The sequence below is a fragment of the Rhipicephalus microplus genome, chromosome 3 (assembly GCF_043290135.1).
Source record: "Rhipicephalus microplus isolate Deutch F79 chromosome 3, USDA_Rmic, whole genome shotgun sequence".
In the NCBI taxonomy this organism is placed as follows: domain Eukaryota; kingdom Metazoa; phylum Arthropoda; class Arachnida; order Ixodida; family Ixodidae; genus Rhipicephalus; species Rhipicephalus microplus.
In genome coordinates, this window is record NC_134702.1 from 271425232 (window position 1) to 271448360 (window position 23129).

Here is a 23129-nt window from a genome sequence, read left to right on the forward strand (position 1 = left end):
TGTAACGATGTCCTGGCGCATTACATAACGAGTTATGTATCTATCCGGCGGACGATATCGTCGCTCAAAAGTAGCTAAATAAATGTGTATTATTGTTTGGTTTGTACCGACCGTGTCTGCTGCGTCCGTTCACTCCAAGAGCCTGACTTTCCCCACATCGAGACCCCACAAGCAACACGCCAACGATGTGCGGAATTTCTACAAAGAGCGCCGCGCAGTCGCTGAACATGCTGAGAAGTTGGATCACAAAATAAATTTCGAAGCGACGGCCATCCTTGAAAGTGAGCCGAACTGGAGGAGAAGGTTGTTACTCGAGTCGTGGCACATACAGAGGACAGCCCATAATATCAACCGCTCTCTTGGAACCTTTCCCCCAGTGTATTCACACGGACTTCGCTCCACGGCAAAATGAGAGAGCGAGGGGGGGTCATAAGCCACCCCGCGAGTGCTTTGAAAACGACGCTGCTAGTAACCTCCACAGTCGCCCCTGAGGAAGAAACCAAGCCGGTTCCGAAACGTCGGGTTTCTTCAAAACTTTTGGTTGTAGTCTAAATCATCTCCCAGTTTCATACCCAACCAGACAGACTTCTGTAGAATGTTTATTTTTAAGTTACTGATGCAGTATATTTGCAGAAACATAGATGCATGTCACCTTAGCCCAAAGCCTTCCGCTTAATAAATCGGCGCACCCACGATGGCGATCCCTTGAATTGCACGCTCGTGAGCCCAGAGAGCTTTCACACGGATGCACTACGCTGTTACGAGTAGCGACCTTGCAAGCAGCTCCCGGACGAATTTGGAGAGTAGCGTTTCCAGTTCGGGGGTGCACTGCAGTTTGTCCAGGAAACAAAGTTTTTCTTAGGGGCGAAGCTCCTAAAACCTTGCCCTGCATCAGGCGCAACCAGCAGTACTTCCTGAACAGTGTAATAGATGGCGCTGTCTGATGACTACTTCTTGTCTGATTTCCTAGATAGCATTGGTTCAGTAGGAGTGTGTGCAATAGGATGGATGGATGCACTGACATACAAACAGATAGAAGGATGGATGGACGGACAGACAGACACACGAACAGACAGAAGACGGATAGGCAGACAGACAGATGGACGGACGGACGGACGCCTTGCCCCACTTATCATCATTCACTCCGTGAATATGCTGTAATTTTTTTATTGCTGCAGGATGTTATGTGCTGCTTTTGGCTCCTCCAGTATCGGACACTTTTCTCCGGTGCACGGAATTCCCACTGTGCCTCCAGGTTTCCGTGCGCCTCGGCATACTTGATAACTTTTTTTTTAAAGCCCATCGTAAACTGCCGCCGGCTACCTCTTACTTCCGAAGAAAAAAGAAAACAGCAGATTGACAGCAGATAACTGAGGCAAAATGACGTTGCTAGAGCACTGTAGGCCTTGCCAAGCCTTACCCAACGGCACCACTGCTAATACTCACGATGGCAATAGAGGCTTTCGACTTCAGCTGCCTATCGTTGCAAGACTTCCACATTTTTCTCAGCCAATGACCGGTATTTAAGACGAGAGTCGACATTTCATTGCATAAAAAATAAAAATGACGGATATTCCGGTTTTTACGGTACTTTCCCTTCAGATGCCGAGGGGAATTGCAAATGAGTTCTGTGGAAACCCGCAAGGTGGCGGAAGGGTTAAGAAAGGCACAGAACACAACCACCCATTTGTAGCACAAAGCCACAAGGATACTCGTACGGATTTCTCAGAAGGAAAAGCCTCTTAGCTGCCAAAAAATTTATCCTGGTCAGAAGTTCGAACCCGGGACCGACGCCTATCCGGGGTGGTCGCTCTGCCAATTGAGCTAACCAGGAAGCTAGCAATCGACAGCGCGAGGGCGAATTCGTCGGCAGCTCAAACCACATGGACACAAGTTTTGCAAGTGAGTTCGGAAACCTGCAAGGTGGCGAAAGAGTCAAGAAAGGTAAAGAAGACTAAGAGGCTTTCCTTTCCGAAAAATCCGTATGGATTACCTCGTGGCTTCGTGCTACGAACGGTTGGTTGTCTTCTTTCCCTTTCTTTGCCGAGGGGAATAGTTGGTGAATGTGCAAGACATTTCTGCAGCTGTCCTTTGCTCAAGCAAACAATCCAGTGTACAATGCAGCCTAAGCTTGGCCCATTAAGTGACCTTCGTCACAGCCTGCCTTCTCGAGCAGCTGTGTTAACTCTTTTGTTACCACACAAAAACGACTATTCTTTATATGTCCAGAGAAAAAATTCTGTTGCCATTAACAAAGTTCTGCACGTATTGCAGCACACCAAATTATGCACAATGAAATGCTCTATGCTAAAGATATATAATGTACAGCAACAAAAATATTTTAAATGAATAAACATTTGAAAAAGCGTGTAATTTTTGGTTGCCAGCTGGTGAACAGTGCAATAAAGAACACTATATCTTCAAAAATATTCTTAACAATGAAAATTTAGAATATATATTAATACAAGCCATCATTAACATCAAGGAATGGACCATACAGGCAACAAAAATGACGAATGAAGAAAAGCTCATTTCATTGCTGCCACTCCGCCATCTTGGTCAAGGACCCTGTGTACTCTGTGTACAATGTGGAAATATATTTTTATCCTCTGCCTACTCTCAACCCGTGACATTTTGGTGGTGGTGTGGGTTAACAAGATGGAGCTACGCAGCGGCCAATGCTTGGTTTCTTTCACAATGGCACAAGAGGGTCCGGCTCCAGCTCCCGCAGCGGCAACCGCAACAACAACAGAGGTTCTGCCCCAGCTGAAAGACACTGGCACGTTCTGCGGGACTGGCAACGTCGACATTGAAGAATGGCTGCCGCTGTACGAGCGAACAAGCAGGAATTATCACTGGGACGAAACGCTCATGCTGGCGAACATCTTATGTTACCTGAAGGGGACAACCAAAGTGTGGTTTGAGAGCCACGAAGCGGAAATTGGCAGCTAGGACGCGTGCAAAGAAAAGATGCGTGCACTGTTCGGCCAATCGACTGGCAGGATGACAGCAACCAAGAAGGAGCTGGCATCTCGCGCTCAAACGTCATTGGAGTCGTACCTGTCTTACATACTGTATTTACTCGCGTAATCCTCACACTTGCATAATTCTCACACCCCCCACATCACCCAACAAAAATAATATTTCTTTTTTTCCTCGAGCAATTATCATATCGCCAAAAACTGACGCAATAATGTCGTCTGCTCGTTCCAGCCACTGATGATAGCGCGCGCCATCTGACGCCATCTCTTAAGCATCAAGCGTTCTATTGTTGCACAACCATCGCGCAGAGGCAGATGATGGCCACTTCGGAACTCACCACGAGTAGCCTCGGCCAGCCGGTGGTGACAGTTCGTCGATGGTGCATTGTCAGTCACCATCCCCTCCCAGCCACCAGTCCCTCTCAGCGCTGTCTTGTCGCCCACCGTCGCCCTCACCCCAATTTCACCGTCCTCCTTCGCCGACTGCACATCTGGCTTGGGAAAACTAGACGATGTGGCTCCCAGAGGTGATGCTGCATCGACGATTCACCAGCCAAAACCTCTGACTATGCCGACACGACGCAACCTCATAGACGTTAAAGTAGACGATGCACTTGTTGTTGCCCTCGTAGACACAGGGTCCCACATTTCAGTGATGAACTCGAAGCTTTGCCGCCACCTTAAAAAAGTTTTAACATCGCCCAAAGTGCCGCTCATCCAAGTTGCCGACGGTGGCACTTTTCCTGTGCATGGGATGTGCCCCGCACGTGTTAGTGTTGCTGACCGCTCCACAACTGTGCTTTTTGCCGTGCTCGAGAAGTGCTCTCATGAACTCATCCTGGGCGTGGATTTTCTTGCCGTGCACTCTGCCTTAATTGACTGTGGAATAGGCTTTCTCCAGCTTGACGTACCTTATTGCTATGACACTCCAACTACACCTCAACCACGTTTGTGCTCTGTGGAGTACGTTTGCCTAGCGCCCCAAGCCGTTACCTATGTAACTATGAGGTGTTTTCCTCCGGCAGCTGACGGCGATTATGTGTTGGCACCGATTTTCGACGTGTTATTGTACAGAAATGTTGCCCTTTCTCATACTCTGTTGATGATTACAAATAATGTGCTTGTCTTTCCCACCCAATTGAGAACAGCTAAACATCTACACTCTCGCACACTGTTGCTTTCTCTCGTTGGGCGATTTACCTTATGTCCAGTAAGATGGCATGTATAACACACTATTTTGTATTTACATTCTAGTGCAGCGCAGCTGCAATGTAGTTGGTGCACCTAGCATTATGTCATAAGCTCTGTTGAGTTTCTTCATTCATTGCCCCCCCCCCCCTTCCTCCATTTTCTACTTTCTTTCCTACTGTGAGTAACCTACTTTTGAAGCCCTTGTGTGTGAAAAAGTAAGGATCGCACCTCGTACTGGGACGTCAGGCTCTTGGCCTCCCGACTGAGCAGGGGGCCCACGGCATTGAAGTTGCGGTCCCGCAGGTCGGCAAATAGCTCCTCGGCTGAGTTGAGGCATAGCTGCTGGCGGCTGCCCTCAGGGGGTGAGGAGGCCTCGGGCAGGCGCACCAGGTTGTGCTGCACCCCAAACAGCTCGTCCAGCAGGCCCTGGTAGGTGAGCTGGGTGGCCAGAGGGGTGAGCAGGTCCACCTGCCGGTCCAGCAGCAGCAGGGTGTCTACCTGGGCCACCAGAGGGGCCTCCCGACCCACCTGCTCCCGGCGCAGTCGCACCAGTAGGTCACCCACCAGCTGCACCAATAGGGGGCATTGGACAAAGACAGCACAACCAGTACCTACGCTTCATTCCAAGCAATTAGACCAAATAATTTCTAATTAAATCAGAGTAGTATATATAGCACATATAAAGAAAAAAAAAACAAGCCAATTTCGCATGACCCAACTACCCCCCCCCCCCCCCCCCGAGTCTTCTTTTTTAAATTGAGAGAAGGCAAAAAGGAATGTCATTATTTTTTGTTCGGAATTGAAGAAACTTTGAATAGTAGCAGAATTTGAATTTTAATAGGATGCAAGGAATAATCTGTAAAATTTGCTATATTTTTAAATTCACTATACTTTGAGAGCATATATGCTGGAATAATAAGCTTTTCAACCATATATGTTAATTTAATCTTCCAGTCTAGCTTCAAGGCAGTGCAGACTTCCCATGGATAGATGTATTCATAGTAGAGCGATTCTCCACCGCAGTGAAACCACATTTACAAAAGGTTACATGTAGACTACTGTACACATAATTGTTCATTTTGAATTCTTTGAAATTCACAACATATGTAATTCAAATCCCAAATCAAAGTGAATTCGAATACTGCAGTAGAATATTCATGCAATATTCAAAAAGCTCAAATATTTTCACAAGCCTACAAATTCCGAATGCTCTGAGGTGGAACCAAAAGTTTATCTGTGGATGCACTGGTGTACCACCTTTTTTCAAGGCACATGCGTGAGATCACTTTTCGTTTCTTCTTCATGCCAAAGACTGGCATGTGCTTCCACTACTATCCACATGCCAGGCCACTGCAGCAACTGGATGCGTTCCTTCATTCGTGTACCACTATAACAATGCACATCCATGAAATTTTGGCTCTCCATAAAGTAAAAACAAAGTAGACAATGGTCAACGACTGCTGCCAGAAGCAACAGTACACAGATTGGGTAAGGGCAACAAGCCAACACACATAGTGGATGGTGAAGCATGTACCAAGTAAGAGAAAAGCTTTTTATACTAACTTACTGCCAGACTTCACACAAGATGCAAGTGAGGTCAAGATCTGGTGATACGTGAGGTTCCACTCAAGCTTTTTCTCATCTAAATTCACAATATTGACGATGCTCGCTATATTAGCCCAATTCGACCCATCCGCTCCAACAGAGGTCCGAATAATGCCAGTTGTCACTGGATCGGAGCCATCTTTGCCCAACACCAACAGAGACACGACCACATTGTCACTTATGCTAGCTCCCTCCTTACACCTGCAGAGTCATCATCATCATTATCATCAGCCTGAATACGTCCACTGCAGGACAAAGACCTCTCCCATGTACCGCCAGTTAACCCGGTCCTGTGCTTGCTGCTGCCAATTTATACCTGCAAACTTCTTAATGTCACCTGCCCACCTAACCTTCTGTCTCTGCCTAACTCGCTTGCCTTCTCTGGGAATCCAGTTAGTTACCCTTAATGACCAGCGGTTATCCTGTCTACGTGCTACATGCCCGGCCCATGTCCATTTTCTCTTCTTGATTTCAACTATGATATCCTTAACCCTCGTTTGTTCCCTAATCCACTCTGCTCTCTTCTTGTTTCTTGAGGTTACACCTATCATTTTTTTTTCATTGCTCGTTGCATCGTCCTCAATTTAAGCTGAACCCTCTTTGTAAGTCTCCAGGTTTCTGCTCCGTAGCTAAGTACCGGCAAGATACAGCTATTATATACGTTCCTCTTGAGGGATAGTAGCAATCTATCTGTCATAAATTGAGTGCTTGCCAAATGTGCTCCACCCCATTCTTATTCTTCTAGTTACTGCAATCTCGTGGTTTAGCTCCGCAGTCGTTACCTGTCCTAAGTAGATGTAGTCTTTTGCAACTTAAAGTGCACTACCTATCTCGAAGCGCTGTTCTCTTCCGAAGTTGTTGTACATTACTTTCGTTTTCTGCAGATTAATTTCAAGACCCACCTTTCTGCTCTCCTTGTCTAACTCCGTAATCATGAGTTGCAATTCGTCCCCTGAGTTACTCAGCAATGCAATAATACTACGACCTTAATACTATAAAAACTAGCAGTAACCCAGATGACACTCCACCAGTAATGATAAAAGAAGTCAGAAAACCTTCGGGGAGCATGCAAAGAGGCAAAGCTGCAGGTGAGGATCAGGTAACATCAGATCTGGTGAAAGATGGAGGACAGATTGTGTTAGAAAAACTAAATCTAGCCACCCTGTTTACGCGGTGTCTCCTAACGGGAAGAGTACCAGAGTCTTGGAAGAATGCTAACATCATTTTAATACATAAGAAAGGAGATGACATGGACTTACAGGCCGATCAGCTTGCTCTCTGTAGTATACAAGCTATTTACAAAGGTAATTGCTAACACAATAAAGAAAACATTAGAATTCAATCAACCAAAGAAACAAGCAGGATTTCAAACATGCTACTCAACAATCGACCACATTCATACTATCAATCAGGTAATAGAGAAATGCTCAGAATATAACCAACCACTGTACATAGCCTTCACAGATTACGAGAAGGCGTTTGAGTCAGTAGAAATATCAGCCGTCATGCAGACACTGCAGAATCAGGGCATCAATGAAGTATATATAAACATTCTGGAAGAAATCTACAGGGGATCGATTGCTACCATAGTGCTTCATAAAGAAAGCAACAGAATACCAATCAAGAAGGGTGTAAGGCAGGAGGACACTATCTCCCAATGCTATTTACCGCGTGCTTACAGGAGGTTTTCAGAAGCCTAGGATGGGAACAGTTAGGGATAAGAGTTAATGGAGAGTACCTTAGTAACCTGCGCTTCGCCGATGACCTGCAGAGTGCAATGATCGAATTATACAGCATGAATGCCTTCATCCTGGCTGAGCAGTCTTCAAGTTTTGCCAATATTTATGTGGCACGCACTTCTCTGTAATCCCGACCATGCACTCTGCCGACTTTCATCACTGAAAGATTCCACCGGCCGGCTTGATTGCTGGGCTCTGCGACTGCAAAAATACAGCTTTGCAGTGACGTACAAGTCGGGACACCTACATCATGATCGGGACACCTACATCAGGATGCCGGCTGCCCATCTTGCTATCCGGTCGGTGGATCGAGCCCCATCCCTGACAACAACACCAATGCTTGCATACTCTTCGTTTCCCAGCTGACCCACACTGCCAATGAGCGATGCCGTGATGCCGCCTAGCATGCTACTATCATCGCATGCCTCGAATTGTCATCTTCAAACCAGCCTCATTGTTTATGATCCAAGATGATGCACTACATCAATTTTCACCCAGATGAACCAGCTCTGCTGTTCGTTGTATGAAAACACCTTCACTCAACTGTTTTTTACTTACTTCACGATGTTCCAACTGCCACTAACTTCCCGACGTTCTGTGCACACACGCCGATGCTTCTTTTGGCCAGGGCTTGCACGCTTCATCTGAAGATAGCTTGCAGCGTCAGCGCCACAAAACACCATCGACGCTTCCCGCCGAGCAGATTGGCTTAACACTTACTTAGCCCTTTTTCTTCGTTTTCCTCTGGCAACAGGTGGATGACTGTGGCCAAAGACTATGCCACCCAATATGCCATCACACGTGCTCTTTCAACAAGCTGCACCATAGCTGTCGCCAACTTTCTTCTACACGACGAGATCTTGCAGCATGGAGCTCCACCATGCCAGCTGCTTGTAGATCGTGGCCGCATTTTTCTTTTGATAGTTTTGACCACCATTTCCGAAGATCACTTCCTTTTCTCGTGTAACAGTGCGTGGGTAAAAGCGACATTCTGAGGTAGCAAGTCCACTTGCTCAATATTACACTAAATTTGCCCGAGTGACCAGGGCATTAGACAGCAGTAAAAATATTCGCCTCCCCAAATTCTCACCTTTGCCATCTTTCCCTTGGCGTAGACATTTGGGATGACTCCGTAGAGAGACTGCAGGGTCATCAATGCACGTGCCACGTAGTGCATTGAGGTGGTGTCTTCCTCCACGTGGCACTCCTGCAGAGACAGTTTTTCTCTGAATGGCCAGTCATTGGTTCAATAAAAATATCCTGTAATATGTGCATGGGTGACTGTAGAAAAGGTGAGGCACGATAATCCTAAGAATGAAGGTTTAAAGGTGGTACTGAAAAAAAACCAACCGAATTCTTTAAAGGCGTCGATTGGGCTACATTGGTGCGTAGACATTAATTTGTACAAAGTAGACATGGTAAAGAAAACACTATATCGTGATCGTTTTCTTGACGTTTTCTTTTGTTCTTCCTGTGCTAATTACTTATTTACGAGGTAGGGCTGCCGCTGTCTACGTTGCTCGTGCTGCTGCCAAGTCCCAAGAGTAATCACGCTGCTGCCACACATTATTGATAATGTGCTGTCTTTTGTCTTTTCTTTTAACTTGTGAGAAAACGATAATTTTTTATAGGTATAGAGAAAAAACCTTTTCCCAGTATAAAAAGTACTCTAGCATGCATTGCAGCATATCAAATTGTGCCTATAAAAATACTCTTTCCAAAAGATAGCCTTTAGAGAAAGAAAAATGTTATCGATCATAAAAAAAAGTTTAAGGTGTGTAATATTACGTTGCCAGTTGACAAACACAGCAATAAAAAACACTACCTACACAAAAGCATTCAAAAGAAGGAAAACCCAGAATATATAAAATAAATGAGCTAGGAGTAGTCTGAAAAATAATAAGTTCTTTATGCAATGCTGCTGTTAACACACATAAAAAAAATTTTGAAACGAGGAACCGCTTCATTACTCATGCGATGCGGCAAAGCATTTCCTGGTTCTAGTAAAACACAGGGACACTCATCCACTTTTCTCCCAAAATACTTGCTCCTTATGAAAAAAAACAAAAAAAAACGCTAGTGTTCCATTCCAGATGGATTTCCGGGATGTGAACATTGTCTATATAAATCAGAAGTCCAATGAACTTTGCCAGTTGGGCAGGAATCACTTCTCTCCATGAGCTGCCTCTCTTAACGTTGGTTGGCGTTCCACCATGTGTAATAAAGCTTATTTGTTTGTAATCTTGCAGATTGCATTGGTCACCACCACTTTAAAAAAGAAAAAGGGAAATGCATGCTGTCGTGAAATGTCTCGTGCTGCTTTGTAGTGCGGGGCCAAGGTGTGCCTCAGGCAGCCTTGTTGGCATCAAGAGGAGCTTGACAGCTGGTGCCAGCACATGGCCTTCGTGTGACGTGTGGACATTGAATGTGACCAGAGTAGCTCTACTATTGCGTATAAACATGGGCAGCTATGCACGTATGGTGGAGGAGACCACGTGAGGCCACGAATGAATGTCTCCCCGTAACGGCTGCGAATTTCAAAGTCTGACACAAAACATTGTCGCCTTCAAAGCTTGAAGCTTAGGTGGTGTCATTTTCAGATTCAAAAATAGTCTCCTGTTCACTGGATTCAGGTGTGGTTGCAAGATAGTTTCGAGCGGCGCGTGGCCATGTGCGCATCACGATGACTCCCTGAGTCAGCGACTGGAGACACCGAATGCAGTCCTCTGTCTGATTCAACAAAGGAAGAGAAACCCAAGCTGCTGGAAATTGGCTGAGAAGACCATCGTCACATGTTATACATGCCGCAGACCTCTGAAATTATGTTTCAGTAGAATAAATCTTGCCTTACACTAAACAACAGCTCTAAAGTAACAGGAGGTGTAAATTTTGGGCAATTATTTGCAATCTGACAGTGTTGAATGCCAATAATGACAGTAGTAATCTGACAGTTGAATGCTAATAATGAGAGGTCCATTTGACTGCAGAAATTTAATGCTACTGAAGCATAACCACAAGCAGCACTGTCATGAGTAAACGGGGCACGAGGCATGTGCTGAATGTCTGCAAGTGGTGATGGTGTGCGCAATACGAGAAAGTACTCGATGGTATGCAGCACTACACATGCGATTCACAGGTGAATGGCTCGTGGCATGCGAGCCAAGCCGCGATGAGCCCCGAGAAAGAGATGGGGTTGTTCATTCAAACACCAAATGAAGAAGGTCGTAAGAGTCATCGTCGCTTTTGAGCCCAGATCTAGAGGCAGCGGCGTGAGGATGCTGAGAAGCAGTCATCGACCCCAGGAGAAGCTTTCTGGCCCTGCGGCACATCATTACAGCGGTTCCCAGGGCTGCTGCAGCTCTTCACCTTCTTAGGCCCTGCATGAACTCTGACCGTGTTAGCGCTTAAATTAGGTTTAATGTGGCCGCCCATCTAATAAACCTGTGAAAGTCAGCATGCATTCCCTGCATTGTTATCAACATCTGGGACATATTTATGAAGAAGTTCCGGCTCCATAAGTTCTTGTTAATGTACATTCATCAGCAAGCTTAACTCAAATGCTCCTAAACCTCACGAAATGGTCTGATTGACTTCAGCTCCCTAGCTGATGTGAAATTTGTTGTCAAAATAATACTAACGCGTGCCGACATATTATTCAAGCATACCAAAATATTCTCATCAACAGCGCCCAGCTCTTGGTGACTGCCATTAGTCAAACCAGTTCATGCCACAATGCAGAGCGGTTGAGCTAAGCTTGCCACAGACTGTGCATTTCGTCTACTTTTGCACCAGCAGCTTCAGTGCATCGGTGTGTTGTTGTTGTTGTTGTTAACCTATTGATTGTGGCGCATACCCACTATGGGGAATTGGCCAAGAATCGAGTGGTTTTAAAAATTACTGTTTAGATTTGGAATAATGGAGGTATAACAGAAAGATTACCGATAGCCTAGGAAAGTCTGGTGCTTAATGTAATGCATACAAATATTTACATAAACGAATTTATTCTTAGAATAGAACAATAATCTGATTTTTATACGTATACAACTTTGTGGACATGCTAGGATAATGAAACAGGTTAATTAATCAACCTATTAGTTTCATAAATATAATCCTGGACGGCCGCGCATACTGTCGCATTAGAGGAACCAGAAATGGAAGCTCCAAAAGACAAAATGACTGGCACAGATAAGTCCATACCAATACCACGTAAAGGTGTTTCTAAAAGGGTTTTTCGTAATGTGTTAAACTACCTGCAGGTCAAAAAGAAATGATCTATTGTTTCCAGTTTATCACAGAATGCGCACAGTGGCGAAGGTGCCTGAGCAGACCTGTGTTTATAAATTTGGTACCCGGCAACGCAGCTTTGTGATAGCTAGTTCTTGTTTACGAGCGCGGCAAAAGTATCTTCCCAGGGATATAATAAATGGCGATATTCTCTAGAGTTTGTTAGTGCTGTACCTCTAAAGACTTCCATAAGCGTACGTCTGTGGAATCGAGCAGCAGTCACATAAGCGAATGATAAACAGTGCGGTAGAATCGGTTCACTGATTGACGACTTAGCTAAGGTATCGGCTATTTCATTTAGAAATAAACCTTTATGTCCAGACACCCAAACTAATCATACTTTTCTCAAATGCGCAGGTACTAGTGCACGGAACGCCTTTGTTGCTTGATTATCAGCACCAACAGAAGTTCCGCACAGAGAGATGGGAAATCTGTTATTATGATAGCTGATGTAATTGCTGTATCTAACTTGCGTAAGGCGAGTACTACTGCCAGAAATTCAGCCACGAAAACGGGTATGATGTGGTTAAGGCCATAGCCAAGTCTTAATATGGGAGTGGCCCACTACGTGCTATTTCACACCGCAACAGACCAGAACAGCTCTTACATTCCATTCCATTCTATCACAGCTTACCACTTTTTGCCTAACTAAATATGCTGCTCTGTAAAAATGAGCACAATATGACCAAGTTTGGCTATATATAGCCAAATTGGGCTACAGAAACAAATGTTTGGTGTTGACTTGTGCGATGTGGCTGTATTTGAGCCAGTGAAACTCTGCTACTTGTATTGGTTGGGCAGCTTACCACTTTTTGCCTAACTAAATATGCTGCTCTGTAAAAATGAGCACAATATGACCAAGTTTGGCTATATATAGCCAAATTGGGCTACAGAAACAAATGTTTGGTGTTGACTTGTGCGATGTGGCTGTATTTGAGCCAGTGAAACTCTGCTACTTGTATTGGTTGGGCCATAAGAGCCACCATCATGATCAACGCTCCAGATGTGACTGAGCAGAAACAAATCTTTAAAGATGCATTTACATTACGCTTTGAAGTGGCCGAAAGTGGAAAAATTCGCTAGCAATCCACACAACTTGTTGCCTAAGCATGCAGAAGACTGGGCTATGAGCACCACTGGTCAATGACTGACTTTTTTGCTTCGTGGCGACAACAAAATGCCTTTTTGCCTCTCCTGGCAAAAAACATATCAACCCTGTGACGTCAGGCCGATATTTCAGACTAGTGGCCAAGGAGTTGGATGTGGGCTTGCACAGGTAAAAGGCATGCCTTTTTAATTTCGCTGATCGTCAAGAGGTCGTTTTTGTTTTTAATCAGACTGCAGGTGCAACGAGTGTAGCGGTGCAGAACCCATACAATCTTGAGCTACTATGCTGCAAAGAATGAAAAGTTATGCTATTGTCAGAAATAAAGAGTTCATGTATTTTAGGAAATGTCATATTTCGACGTTTGTGCTCACCACATCTGAGTTGCCTGAATCAACTTTGCTCAAAAAAATCTAATTCTTTATCTAGCTTTTGATCTGAAGCTGCGAATTAAGCTTAACTGCAGTGGTTGTAGTACTAAACAGTGAAAGTTCTGCCGAGGCCAGTGTGCTTGAGATCAGGTTGAAGAACCCCAGGTGGTCAGAATTCCCTCTACAGTGTCTCTCATAATCGTGTCGTTTCAAAATGTAAAACCTCAACTACTATCAGGGGCTTTTAGCTTGTACACATACTTCTTGACGTTATCAAGTTACTGCATAACAGAAGAACTCTGCACAGGTGCAGGCCTTTACGAATTGTAGACTTTTTACAGAACATAAACTACCAGCCTTTATGGTTACGGTCCTATTTGGAAAATACACCTTGAATTGGGATGTCTGCTTTGCGATCACCTTGTTCTAAGCAGCTTATAGGAGCTAGAGCGACCTACAATACAGAGGTCATAAATGTGAGAGGCCTAAAACCTCTGACAGGCTGGGTAGGTGGCGCCAACTAATGGGGTCATGATGAACCAGGCAAGCACATAATTGCTATTACAGAAACACTGTGTATTCTAATTTTGTTGTAAATGCCTTGAAGCGGCACAATTATGTATGCATTGCCTTTTAAGAAATTTTTTCTTACATAAACACTTGGCAATCACAAACATGTCCATGACTTTGGTTGAACGACATGTCACAAGATTCCGACAACATCGTCTGGCAAGTCAGTATTTTTGCACACTTTTGAATACACCAAGATGCTGTGCGCTGTAAAAACCTCTTATTTAGATTTTGCTCCAGTGGCAACAGAATCTTATGAAAATCAAATATAGTTTAAATGCAGTTATTGAGACCATTTCGTGGTTTGTGCAAACAGTAAGGTACACGTTTACATTGAGCTGTGCAAATAGCCAAATTTTGGGTGCAGAATGAATTCAAATATCAAAGTGTGAGTCCAAATAAAATAGAACAGTTTTTTTTAATATTTCCAGAATATTTTTCGAATACCTTGAAGTGAAATCGCAGAAAAAAAACGTTTGACAGAAATACTAATCATATTCTTAACAGTTAGCAACATAAAACTTTTTTTTTGCTAGGTTGATGAAGCATAGGCAGGGTATTATTTCATAATTGTCTTATCAAGAATTAGACAATGCCAAATAATAATTATATACATGCTTTGGAGCAATCAAAGTGTTGCTGACAGCACTTTACCCGTGAAAGGCAGAGAGGTTATTTCTAGGCTTGTGAGAATATTCTAATGCTTCCAACATTCGAACGAGTCATACCATACCGAATTCGCTTTGACTCGCATTTAAATAGCTGAAAATTTCGAAGGATTTGAAATGAATGAATAGATGTGTATTAATCCGCATGCTACCTTCTGTAAAAACGGTTTCATTGCAGTAGACGCATAAAAAGCTGTGAAAGCGCCTTGGCAGGGGAAGGCCACCCTGCCGCGAAGTCTCTTGAACTCGTCATTTTTAAAGATTAAAAGCTTGTTATACCAGCGTATATACCCTAAGTATAGTAAATTTTAAAATAAACACAATTTACAGGTTATCCGTTCTATTATACAAGAAGTCAGATTCTTGTACTATTCAAAGTTGTTTTATCTTCCCATGAACAAAAAAAAATGGCATTTGCACAGGCCTTGTTTCAATTTAAAGAAAAAATAATGTGCAGGTTATTTAGGTCCCAACAAATATGCCAATTTTTTTAATAATATTTGATATATACTATTTGAATTCGATTAGAGATCATTTGACCAGAATCACTATTTACTTGGAACCTATAATGCACTATTCATGCAAGCCTAGTTATTCCCTCAGCCTCTCCTCCTCTTTAAACTTCTGTGGAGGCCCTACTAATGTGGCGGACAAATGTGTGTGCTCCCTTTGAGTTTGGAGTTCCAAAGCTGCATCTGAAATTTTGAATGATAAAAATCTTTGTCCGATGTTTCGGACTTCTTGCCCAAATTTTAGGTCCAAAACAGATTATTCAAGCCCAAACTTCTACCACATTTATCATCTCCACATTGAAACTAATGTTTTATTGAGTCAATACACTTGCGACGACGGCAGAAAATGAAAAGAAGCTTTGCCGCAATACAACAATGTAATGGGGTGAAGCATATTAAATATAGAAAGGGGTTACTGTTAATTGGACATTGACAGCATTTGTCTTCGGGAAGTTCAAATAGTTCGCATAACGAAATTCTAGTGCAAAACGAATCGAATACAAACACTATTAGAAAAATATTCGAAATTTCGAGTGTAAACACATGCCTAGTTTATGTACGTACGTACGCATTAAGTGCGGGGAGCTAAAATTTTTCTAAAATATGCGTTGCGGTAACACAGTAAATGCAATACGGTATTCTGTTAATACGATAACAGTATATGTACAAGCTAAAATTCCCTACTATCTACCACTTATGTTCTCCTTCACTGCCACAGCAATTTAAGTTACACAGGTTCAAATGGGCTCTTTGTGTGGCACTAAACTAACTTTGGTGCATTAAAGGAATGATCACTGATCAGGTGGCACCGCGGACTCTGACTATAAATTTGTCCAGGAGAGCACACACAAAAGAACTTTGACCGTGTTTTGCTTTATGCGTAAAATACTGCAGAGTTGTTGAAAACTGGTCCTTTAGAGGGCCTTGTATTAGAATGCCACTTTCCAAGAGCAATGGAGTGACGAGACGAAGCTTGCAGAGCTTGCTTATCTACTTGTTCATTTTTCACTTTTTCAACTAACGTTTGGTCATTGCAAAGAGAGCACCTAAATATTGAAATTCTCGCCTTCTTGAACACAGGCTGCTTCATACACTAATGGCAGGCTGTACTAAAAGAGAAGTCGGACGTGAAATCACATGTCCAAATAAAACTACAAATACGAATGGTCCGCAAAGCTCTTGGCTCTTTTTTGTACATTTGGGCTGCAGTTTGTCCGACTTATGGCTATGTTGTTCCTCTGACATGGCAAAAATTTGTATACAACTCCTTCAGATAGACAAATTGAGAATAGCTCCCTGGAAGTTGTGATCTTTTTCTCTCCTGCAGAACTCTCCCGAGCATTGCCTCACCTCTAAGCTGCAGGATCCTCCAGCATTGAAGGGTGACCACCGAACTCGCTGGATAGTATATTCTTGGATACTTAAACCCAGTACACGGTGCACAGATGAATAAAATACATGAATAGAACATATCAATGCATTTGCACACTTTTGTCCTTTCATTTTACTCAAATAAATTGATAAATAATTAGTGAAGTAAACACAATGAAGAACTTCAAATAGCCGCACAAGTTCTTGTTAAAAAGACAGGACGTGCAAACACAGATAACAGAGAGAGAAAGAAGTCCATTGTGAGCACCATACGAAAGTATTGCCTCTTTTCTCGGCATGTGCACTTAAGTATTTTGGCTTGCCTTTTTTCCCACCGATGTATGATTTTCGATTGCGAGCAGCGTTTGGGATGCCCTGACTACTCCGTTGCGTGCACGCTGCCTCTTTAGAGGGCCCAAAAACACGAGCGTGCTTCTCGCTCCTTTGAAACACTTCCTGACACCAGGATGGGCACATGCTCTTCTCGATTGGTACGAACGAAAAAGATCAGTTGTGTATCGACTACCAACCTGCTTTACTTTGCTTGTCTTACATGACTATCATGCGTTGCCAACTAATACCGCTCCATTTTGTTTGTTCCCACATCGGGAGATAGCTGGGTGTAGCTGATAGGCTAAGTGCTTTATTTGCGTGCTTTATTCTGAAGAAATACGTGGCAAGAAAATGTCGCCTGTAAGAAGGCTAGCGAGGACGAGAACGACACCAGACAATAAAACTAGCCGGAAAAAAAGACACACTAGCTTCCCCATTCTTTTTTTGCATATTTTGTTGTGACAGCAATTACGTAAATACTAAGGGTGAGTTTTTGCTGACACCACTTGCCATTTTTGCTCCTCAAGCAGGAAGGAAGCTCCCCACTCATATTTCCTTGGACATAAGAGCATAAAAAGACACCGGGGGAAGGACTGGCAAAGTAGTTTGAGCCTCAACTGTGAACTTTTACTGTAGGGACATGGTCGGGAGTGCTGGCACACGCACTATCTCGGCACACACTAGCAAACAGCTCATATACGCTTTTGCACGCTGTGACCTCACCGCTTCGTGCTTTCACAACTGGTGTGGCAAACTGCACAAAATCTGCTTTTCTCCTGGGAGTGGCCATTTTCCCACACACCAGCGTTTTGTAGAGTTTGATTGGCTCAAAAAGAGTTAGCTGCTAGCCCTACTTCATATAACACTACAACTTGTGGCTATCGCATTCGGGGAAACGAATTCTTTCAAAATTCAAGAGACAAATTTCAATACCCACCAACTTTCCAATTTCCCAAATCTCACTCTCATGCAACACTTCTGCCGATCCAATGAACCCCATCTCGCTTATGTACTGCCACTGGCAATTATTTAACTGGCACACAGGTCTAGTCTGACGTCTTCAGCATCTGCAGACTCTCAATCCAGTTAACAAGGCTCTGCACTGAAGCAGTTTAATTGTGGCAAGTTGTTTGAAAAGCAGAATTGCAAGGCAGAGCAAGCTGAACAAAGGCATGCATTAAGGAAAAATTTTCCAACTCAACAATTTCAGGTTACATTTTAATGAAATTTGCAATGCAAAAATATGTACCACATGCATAAAAATTTACAAAAAAACCAAGTTGAACAGATATCAGTGTACTTTATTTTCTGTCTATATTTAAAAGAAATAAAGGCATAGGAACTGACTCTTGAAAACGTCCTGCTCCTTAATTTCCGCGTTCAAATTTACTGATAGTGCAATTCAAGTGAATTATCTAAACAAAAATGAACTGTCCAGAAATTTCATTTTCTTTCAGGTACTACCCACACACACAAATAGAAAAACTGGCCCGATATGTAAATTCTAGTGTTTTATGAAAAAAAAAAACGATGTTATGAGGCGTGCCATAGAGGATGAATCCTGATTAACAATCAACATGTTACAGTCCTTAATGAGGCATTCTTTCACATTTTGGCCACAATCGAAATGAGGCAACCGGAATTTCACACTGTGAACTTGACTGTGCAATGGCAGAGTGCATAAGCCACCAGGCGGGTAAACTAAGCATGTGACAGTGTACATAGGAGCTTTTAAAAATTCCAGCACTCTACAGAAATTTAACCACAACTTAAAAAGTTCTCAATAAAACCAATGCACAAATAGAAGTAGCACAAAGAGAGAAGGGCCACAACGGTGAAGTGCTGTGCCTTGACAAAACACGCTGTGGGTCCAGTCGGCGATGCGTAACACTACATTTGACAAGGACCAGACAGAGAAGTGCATGAAGGGATGGGCGCCGAGCCCAACTATTTTTATTTAAATCACATGCTATGCATATAATGGCAATGGAAGGCAACGAACATGTTGCCTTCTATCTCTATAATGTTGATTATGTCAACAAATCTTGTTGGTCACGTGGTTAAGTTTATGTTGGTCTGACTAGGCACTGCATCAAACAGCGTGCCAAGGAACATGAACAGTCGTTAGACAATGTGTCATGCCACAACCTACCCATCTATTGCAGCACTCGCAAAAACTATGAACCATGGCTTGAGGAAATTAATATTTGAATCAGAAGTAGACATGCATTAGCGCACAATCCATCATATCACACACAAGGGTGACAAGTGCATGAGCCCCCTAGGATACTGTTCTCTTATGATCGTGCATGTATTCGTAGTCGCCTCCTGTTGCTACAAAATACAATGCACGTGATTTCAATAAAAATAATCAGAGTCGGCACTCATTCTGTCGTGCACTTCTCTGTTTGGTCCTCGTCAAATGCAGTGCTACAATATATTAAATAAGAGTGCTGTGCCTTTTCATGTTCATTGTATTATGCACAAGTTTCATCATAAACTATGCCACCTTAAGATGCCCCTACAATAAAAATGTTAGCATACCACACCAAACATGAAAATGGCTTGAACTGAAATCAAACTAAGTAAAAGCACATGAGTTACATGCGGGAATAAAAACGCGATGCAATGGTACAAAATATATAATAGCACGTTTGAGAAACGGATGCTTTCTTTACCACTAACGTAATAGTGCTTCTACACAATAAATAGCAGACTGTGCTTCATTCTGGTGTTAGGCTCGACGATATACTTCACAGCCCACACGTTCACTAAACATTTTGCAGATACTTTATTTTCTGCGACCCATACCCAACATGTACAACTCTCTCTTTGTGCCCTCATCTTTCTCCTATATTCCCGCGCGCCACTGTCTGTTCACTTGACACTCGCGCCATCTCATTCCTCCATTGTCAACCACACACAGCCTCCGAGACCCGCGCCTGACACACGCGCACTCCCTACTTCATCTCATCTTTCACAACTCCCCCCCCCCCCCCTGAAATCGTTTATCCGTGGCGGAAAAGAGAAGTAATGGTTCGTGGTACAGCACCAACTGATCAGCATGGGTGATAGTTCGACGACGTTCAGTTGCTGGGTCACTGAGAATGAAGTCATTTTCAGCAACCTACTTGACCACCCGATAAAGTCCACCTCGTCGTGGTGCCAACTTGGCTGAAACACCCTTGGCCATATCACTCAAGGTGCGAGTGTCCAAGAGCACAAGGTCACCTTCTTTGATGGTTTTTGACTGTCCATGGCAATCATAACTTGGATTTCTGAGCCTGCGAAGCAGCTGTTCAGTGCTTGCTAGCATACCTCAAGAAATCTCCAAGACACTGCCCGAGTTCTGCAGCAAGTGCATGGTGCGCTGCTTCTGGAGGCTCTGTGTCTTCCTTATTACCTGGAGGTTCCCATGGAGTGGACAACTCTCTGCCATAGCAAAGCAATGCTGGAGTATATCCGGTCACTATGCTCACTGATGTGCGCATGGCAAGGTCGATCCCGGATATATGATGGTCCCAGTCTTTGTGATTGAAGCAGTAGGCTCATAGACACTGCTTGACCAGGCCATTGTGACGCTCCACCATCTGTCCAGCCAGCCGGTAATGTGCAGTATGGCGATTTTTGATTCTCCAGAGTTTGAGAAGCCATAATAAGCTAACAACAACCTTGGCTTCCCATTATGACTGGTAATGACTAGACGTGCCCAATGGTGGCACAAGACCTGGACCATGCACTCCAGTATTTTTGTACTAGTTGCTGCTCATAAAGGGAACAGCGACAGAAATTTTGTGAACTTGTCGATGACTACGTGCAAGTATTTGTGGCCATGAGGTGTACACAGCAAGGGCCCAATTATGTCTAGACTAAGTTCTTCCATAGGTACTGTTACTCACTGACTGCTCATTAGGCCTTGGCTAGTTGCCCCAAGCTTTTGTGCCCTGACAGATAACACAGCCCTGCACATACCTTGATATGTTCACCAGCATATTCAGCCAAACGAATCGTGTTACCATTCCTCTCTCGAAGTTTTGAAAAACCGTGCATGGGCCGCCGTAAGGTGATCATGCACCATTTTTAATGCCAAGTGCCGGAGGTGGGAAGGCAGCCATGGTACCTTTTTGTTGCCCCTTTGCTGAACTAGCAGTTCACTTGGCTGCAGTTCTGTTGCTTCTGCCAGATCATGAAAAAGATGATGATCAGGGTCTGAATTCGGGAGCATAAACCCCTGGACCACGGTTTTCAGTTTTGAAAGACGGCTGTCACGAGCCTGCTCTTGTACAAGTTGACCGGTGTCACTTAAGGGTGCTGTATTTATTTATTTTATTTATTTATTTATTGCATACTGCCAGCCACCTCTTGGTGGCCAAGGCAGGAGTGATACAAACTTTCATACTTGCAGTCACTTATAACACTATTCTTCACGGCGCAGAAATAAAATCACCACATAACAGGTTTGCGTGGAACATGAATACTCGGGTTACAGGAGCAACACAAGAGCGGTATCAAAAATACAATCCAAATTTTGTTCCTAACACGAAGTGAAAAAACATCATAAAAAGAATTGAAATCTGCACATACGACCAGACAGCTTTTACTACAGACAGGCAGTGGCAGCTGATAAGAATGCGTCGGGCGCTGCGATGCTGGTGACGTCATGAGGTAGTTCATTCCAGTCGGAAATTGTTCGTGGAAAGAAGGAATATCGCCGAGAATTTGTTTTTGTAAGTGGCACCACTATGGTGTTATCATGCTTGTTCCGAGTTTTCCGCGATGTATTGTACTGCATGTAAGTGTTAAAAGCGAGTCCTGAGTGTCCGTTGACTATGTTATAAAGGAATTTTAAGCGATGTAGCTTTCTACGCGACTCCAATGTGGGAAGGGCGGATCTATTACGGAGTTCAGTGACTGAACAGTGTCTACTATACGCGTGGTAAATAAACCGAAGGGATTTATTTTGGACTCGTTCTAGTAAGTATATTTCAGTTTGTGTGTGTGGATCCCATACAACGTCAGCATATTCCAACAATGGGCGTACCAATGTAGTGTAAGCAACTAGTTTTGTTTTGCTGGTGCTCCAAGTTTTGTTTTGCTGGTCCTCCAAGGCAACTGCTACTTGGTCAAATGTAATTTTCTCTTCAAGTTCTTGAGCAGCAATGGGAAAGAGAATCACGGGCAAGCTGCCATCGGGGTGGTCCTCACATCGAAGAGGGGTTTTACTCAGGGCATCTGCGGGTATATTTGCCAGCCCATGCCTGTGCTTGATTTTGATTCTGCAATCGAAACCCTACAGCCGGAGGACCCAATGCTTGACCATGGGTGAAGCCTGGTCAGTGCTAAGCATTCAAGACAAGGACATGTGGTCACAGTGTATCTCAAATTCAATATACGCCCTGGATTTATCCACTGCCCACACATCTGCAAAGCATTCCCACTCCTGGACAGTATAGTGGCTTCGTGAGAACACTGCTAATGGAGCAAACTGGCTGCAGTCTATCACGGTCAGCCTGCAGTAGCACAATGCCAATGCCACTTGCATCTACTATCTCGACTACAAAGGGTTGATTTAGATCTGTAACTGCATCCTAGGCTAAGGACTGCCTGAGCGCAGTGAAAGCATGCTCTTCGCCCTCTTGCCACCATACTTGACATGGCTCTCGATACTTTGGAAGTAGACAAGGACATCATCTAGAAATGCCATTGCGAAGTTAGGATTTATTGTAGTGGTGAATTAGCAAGCCAATGACTAGTGGGACCATCTCTTAGTGCGAACCGTGAGCGTGTGCACGAGGTGTGGACATCGAGCCTTTTCGACTATTTCTGTCTGTACCGGCTGTCTGCCTGCTACCAGGCGTCGTTAATCAGCCCCCTACTCCATCTCATCTTTCAAAGTGAAACTAGAAATACCCCTGAACACATATGAAAGTTGAAAATGACCTGCCATGTTTTCAATGTGTTTCGAACCCAGTCAGTTCAAGCACATGAGTAAGAGATGTAAGAGAAAAACAAGAGACAGCTCCCTCGGTGCCAGCTGGCTGTTCTTATTCCCATTTCATTCTTTTCTTCCCCGAGCTTACACCAGTGCCCAAATGCTGCGCTTGCTTTCTTACACTCAGCCACACCGCAAGTATGGCATTCTGACAGCCATGTATTGTATAAAGGCGTCATGAATACTTCACCGTCACCTGTAAAAACCGTCTCTGGTTATCTGCACTTCCTGTTCTACGATGATCAATCTTTCAACAATGCATCCTGTCTCGATGTTCTTGCAAAGCAAATTTTAGAGGGCAGCTTTGGCTGTGTCGAGGTGGTCACCGATGGCCTTGGCTGCGTTCTGAAGGCCTTGGTCGTGCCTCGGTCAAAAGAGAGTGATGCTTAAATTGCAGCGACATGTTT

The 23129-nt window shown here is 43.8% G+C and overlaps 1 protein-coding gene across 1 annotated transcript in view; it reads right to left on the reverse strand.

Annotated features, from left to right (window-relative positions):
* LOC119167957 (vacuolar protein sorting-associated protein 33A) overlaps window positions 1-23129 on the reverse strand; it is a 177170-nt gene that overhangs the window by 103638 nt on the left and 50403 nt on the right. Inside the window, exons 6-7 of the mRNA XM_037419419.2 lie at window positions 8607-8723; window positions 4401-4739 (exon numbers count right to left, since the gene is read on the reverse strand). Of these exons, the coding sequence (XP_037275316.1) occupies window positions 4401-4739; window positions 8607-8723 (456 nt within the window). The remainder of the gene's footprint in view (window positions 1-4400; window positions 4740-8606; window positions 8724-23129) is intronic.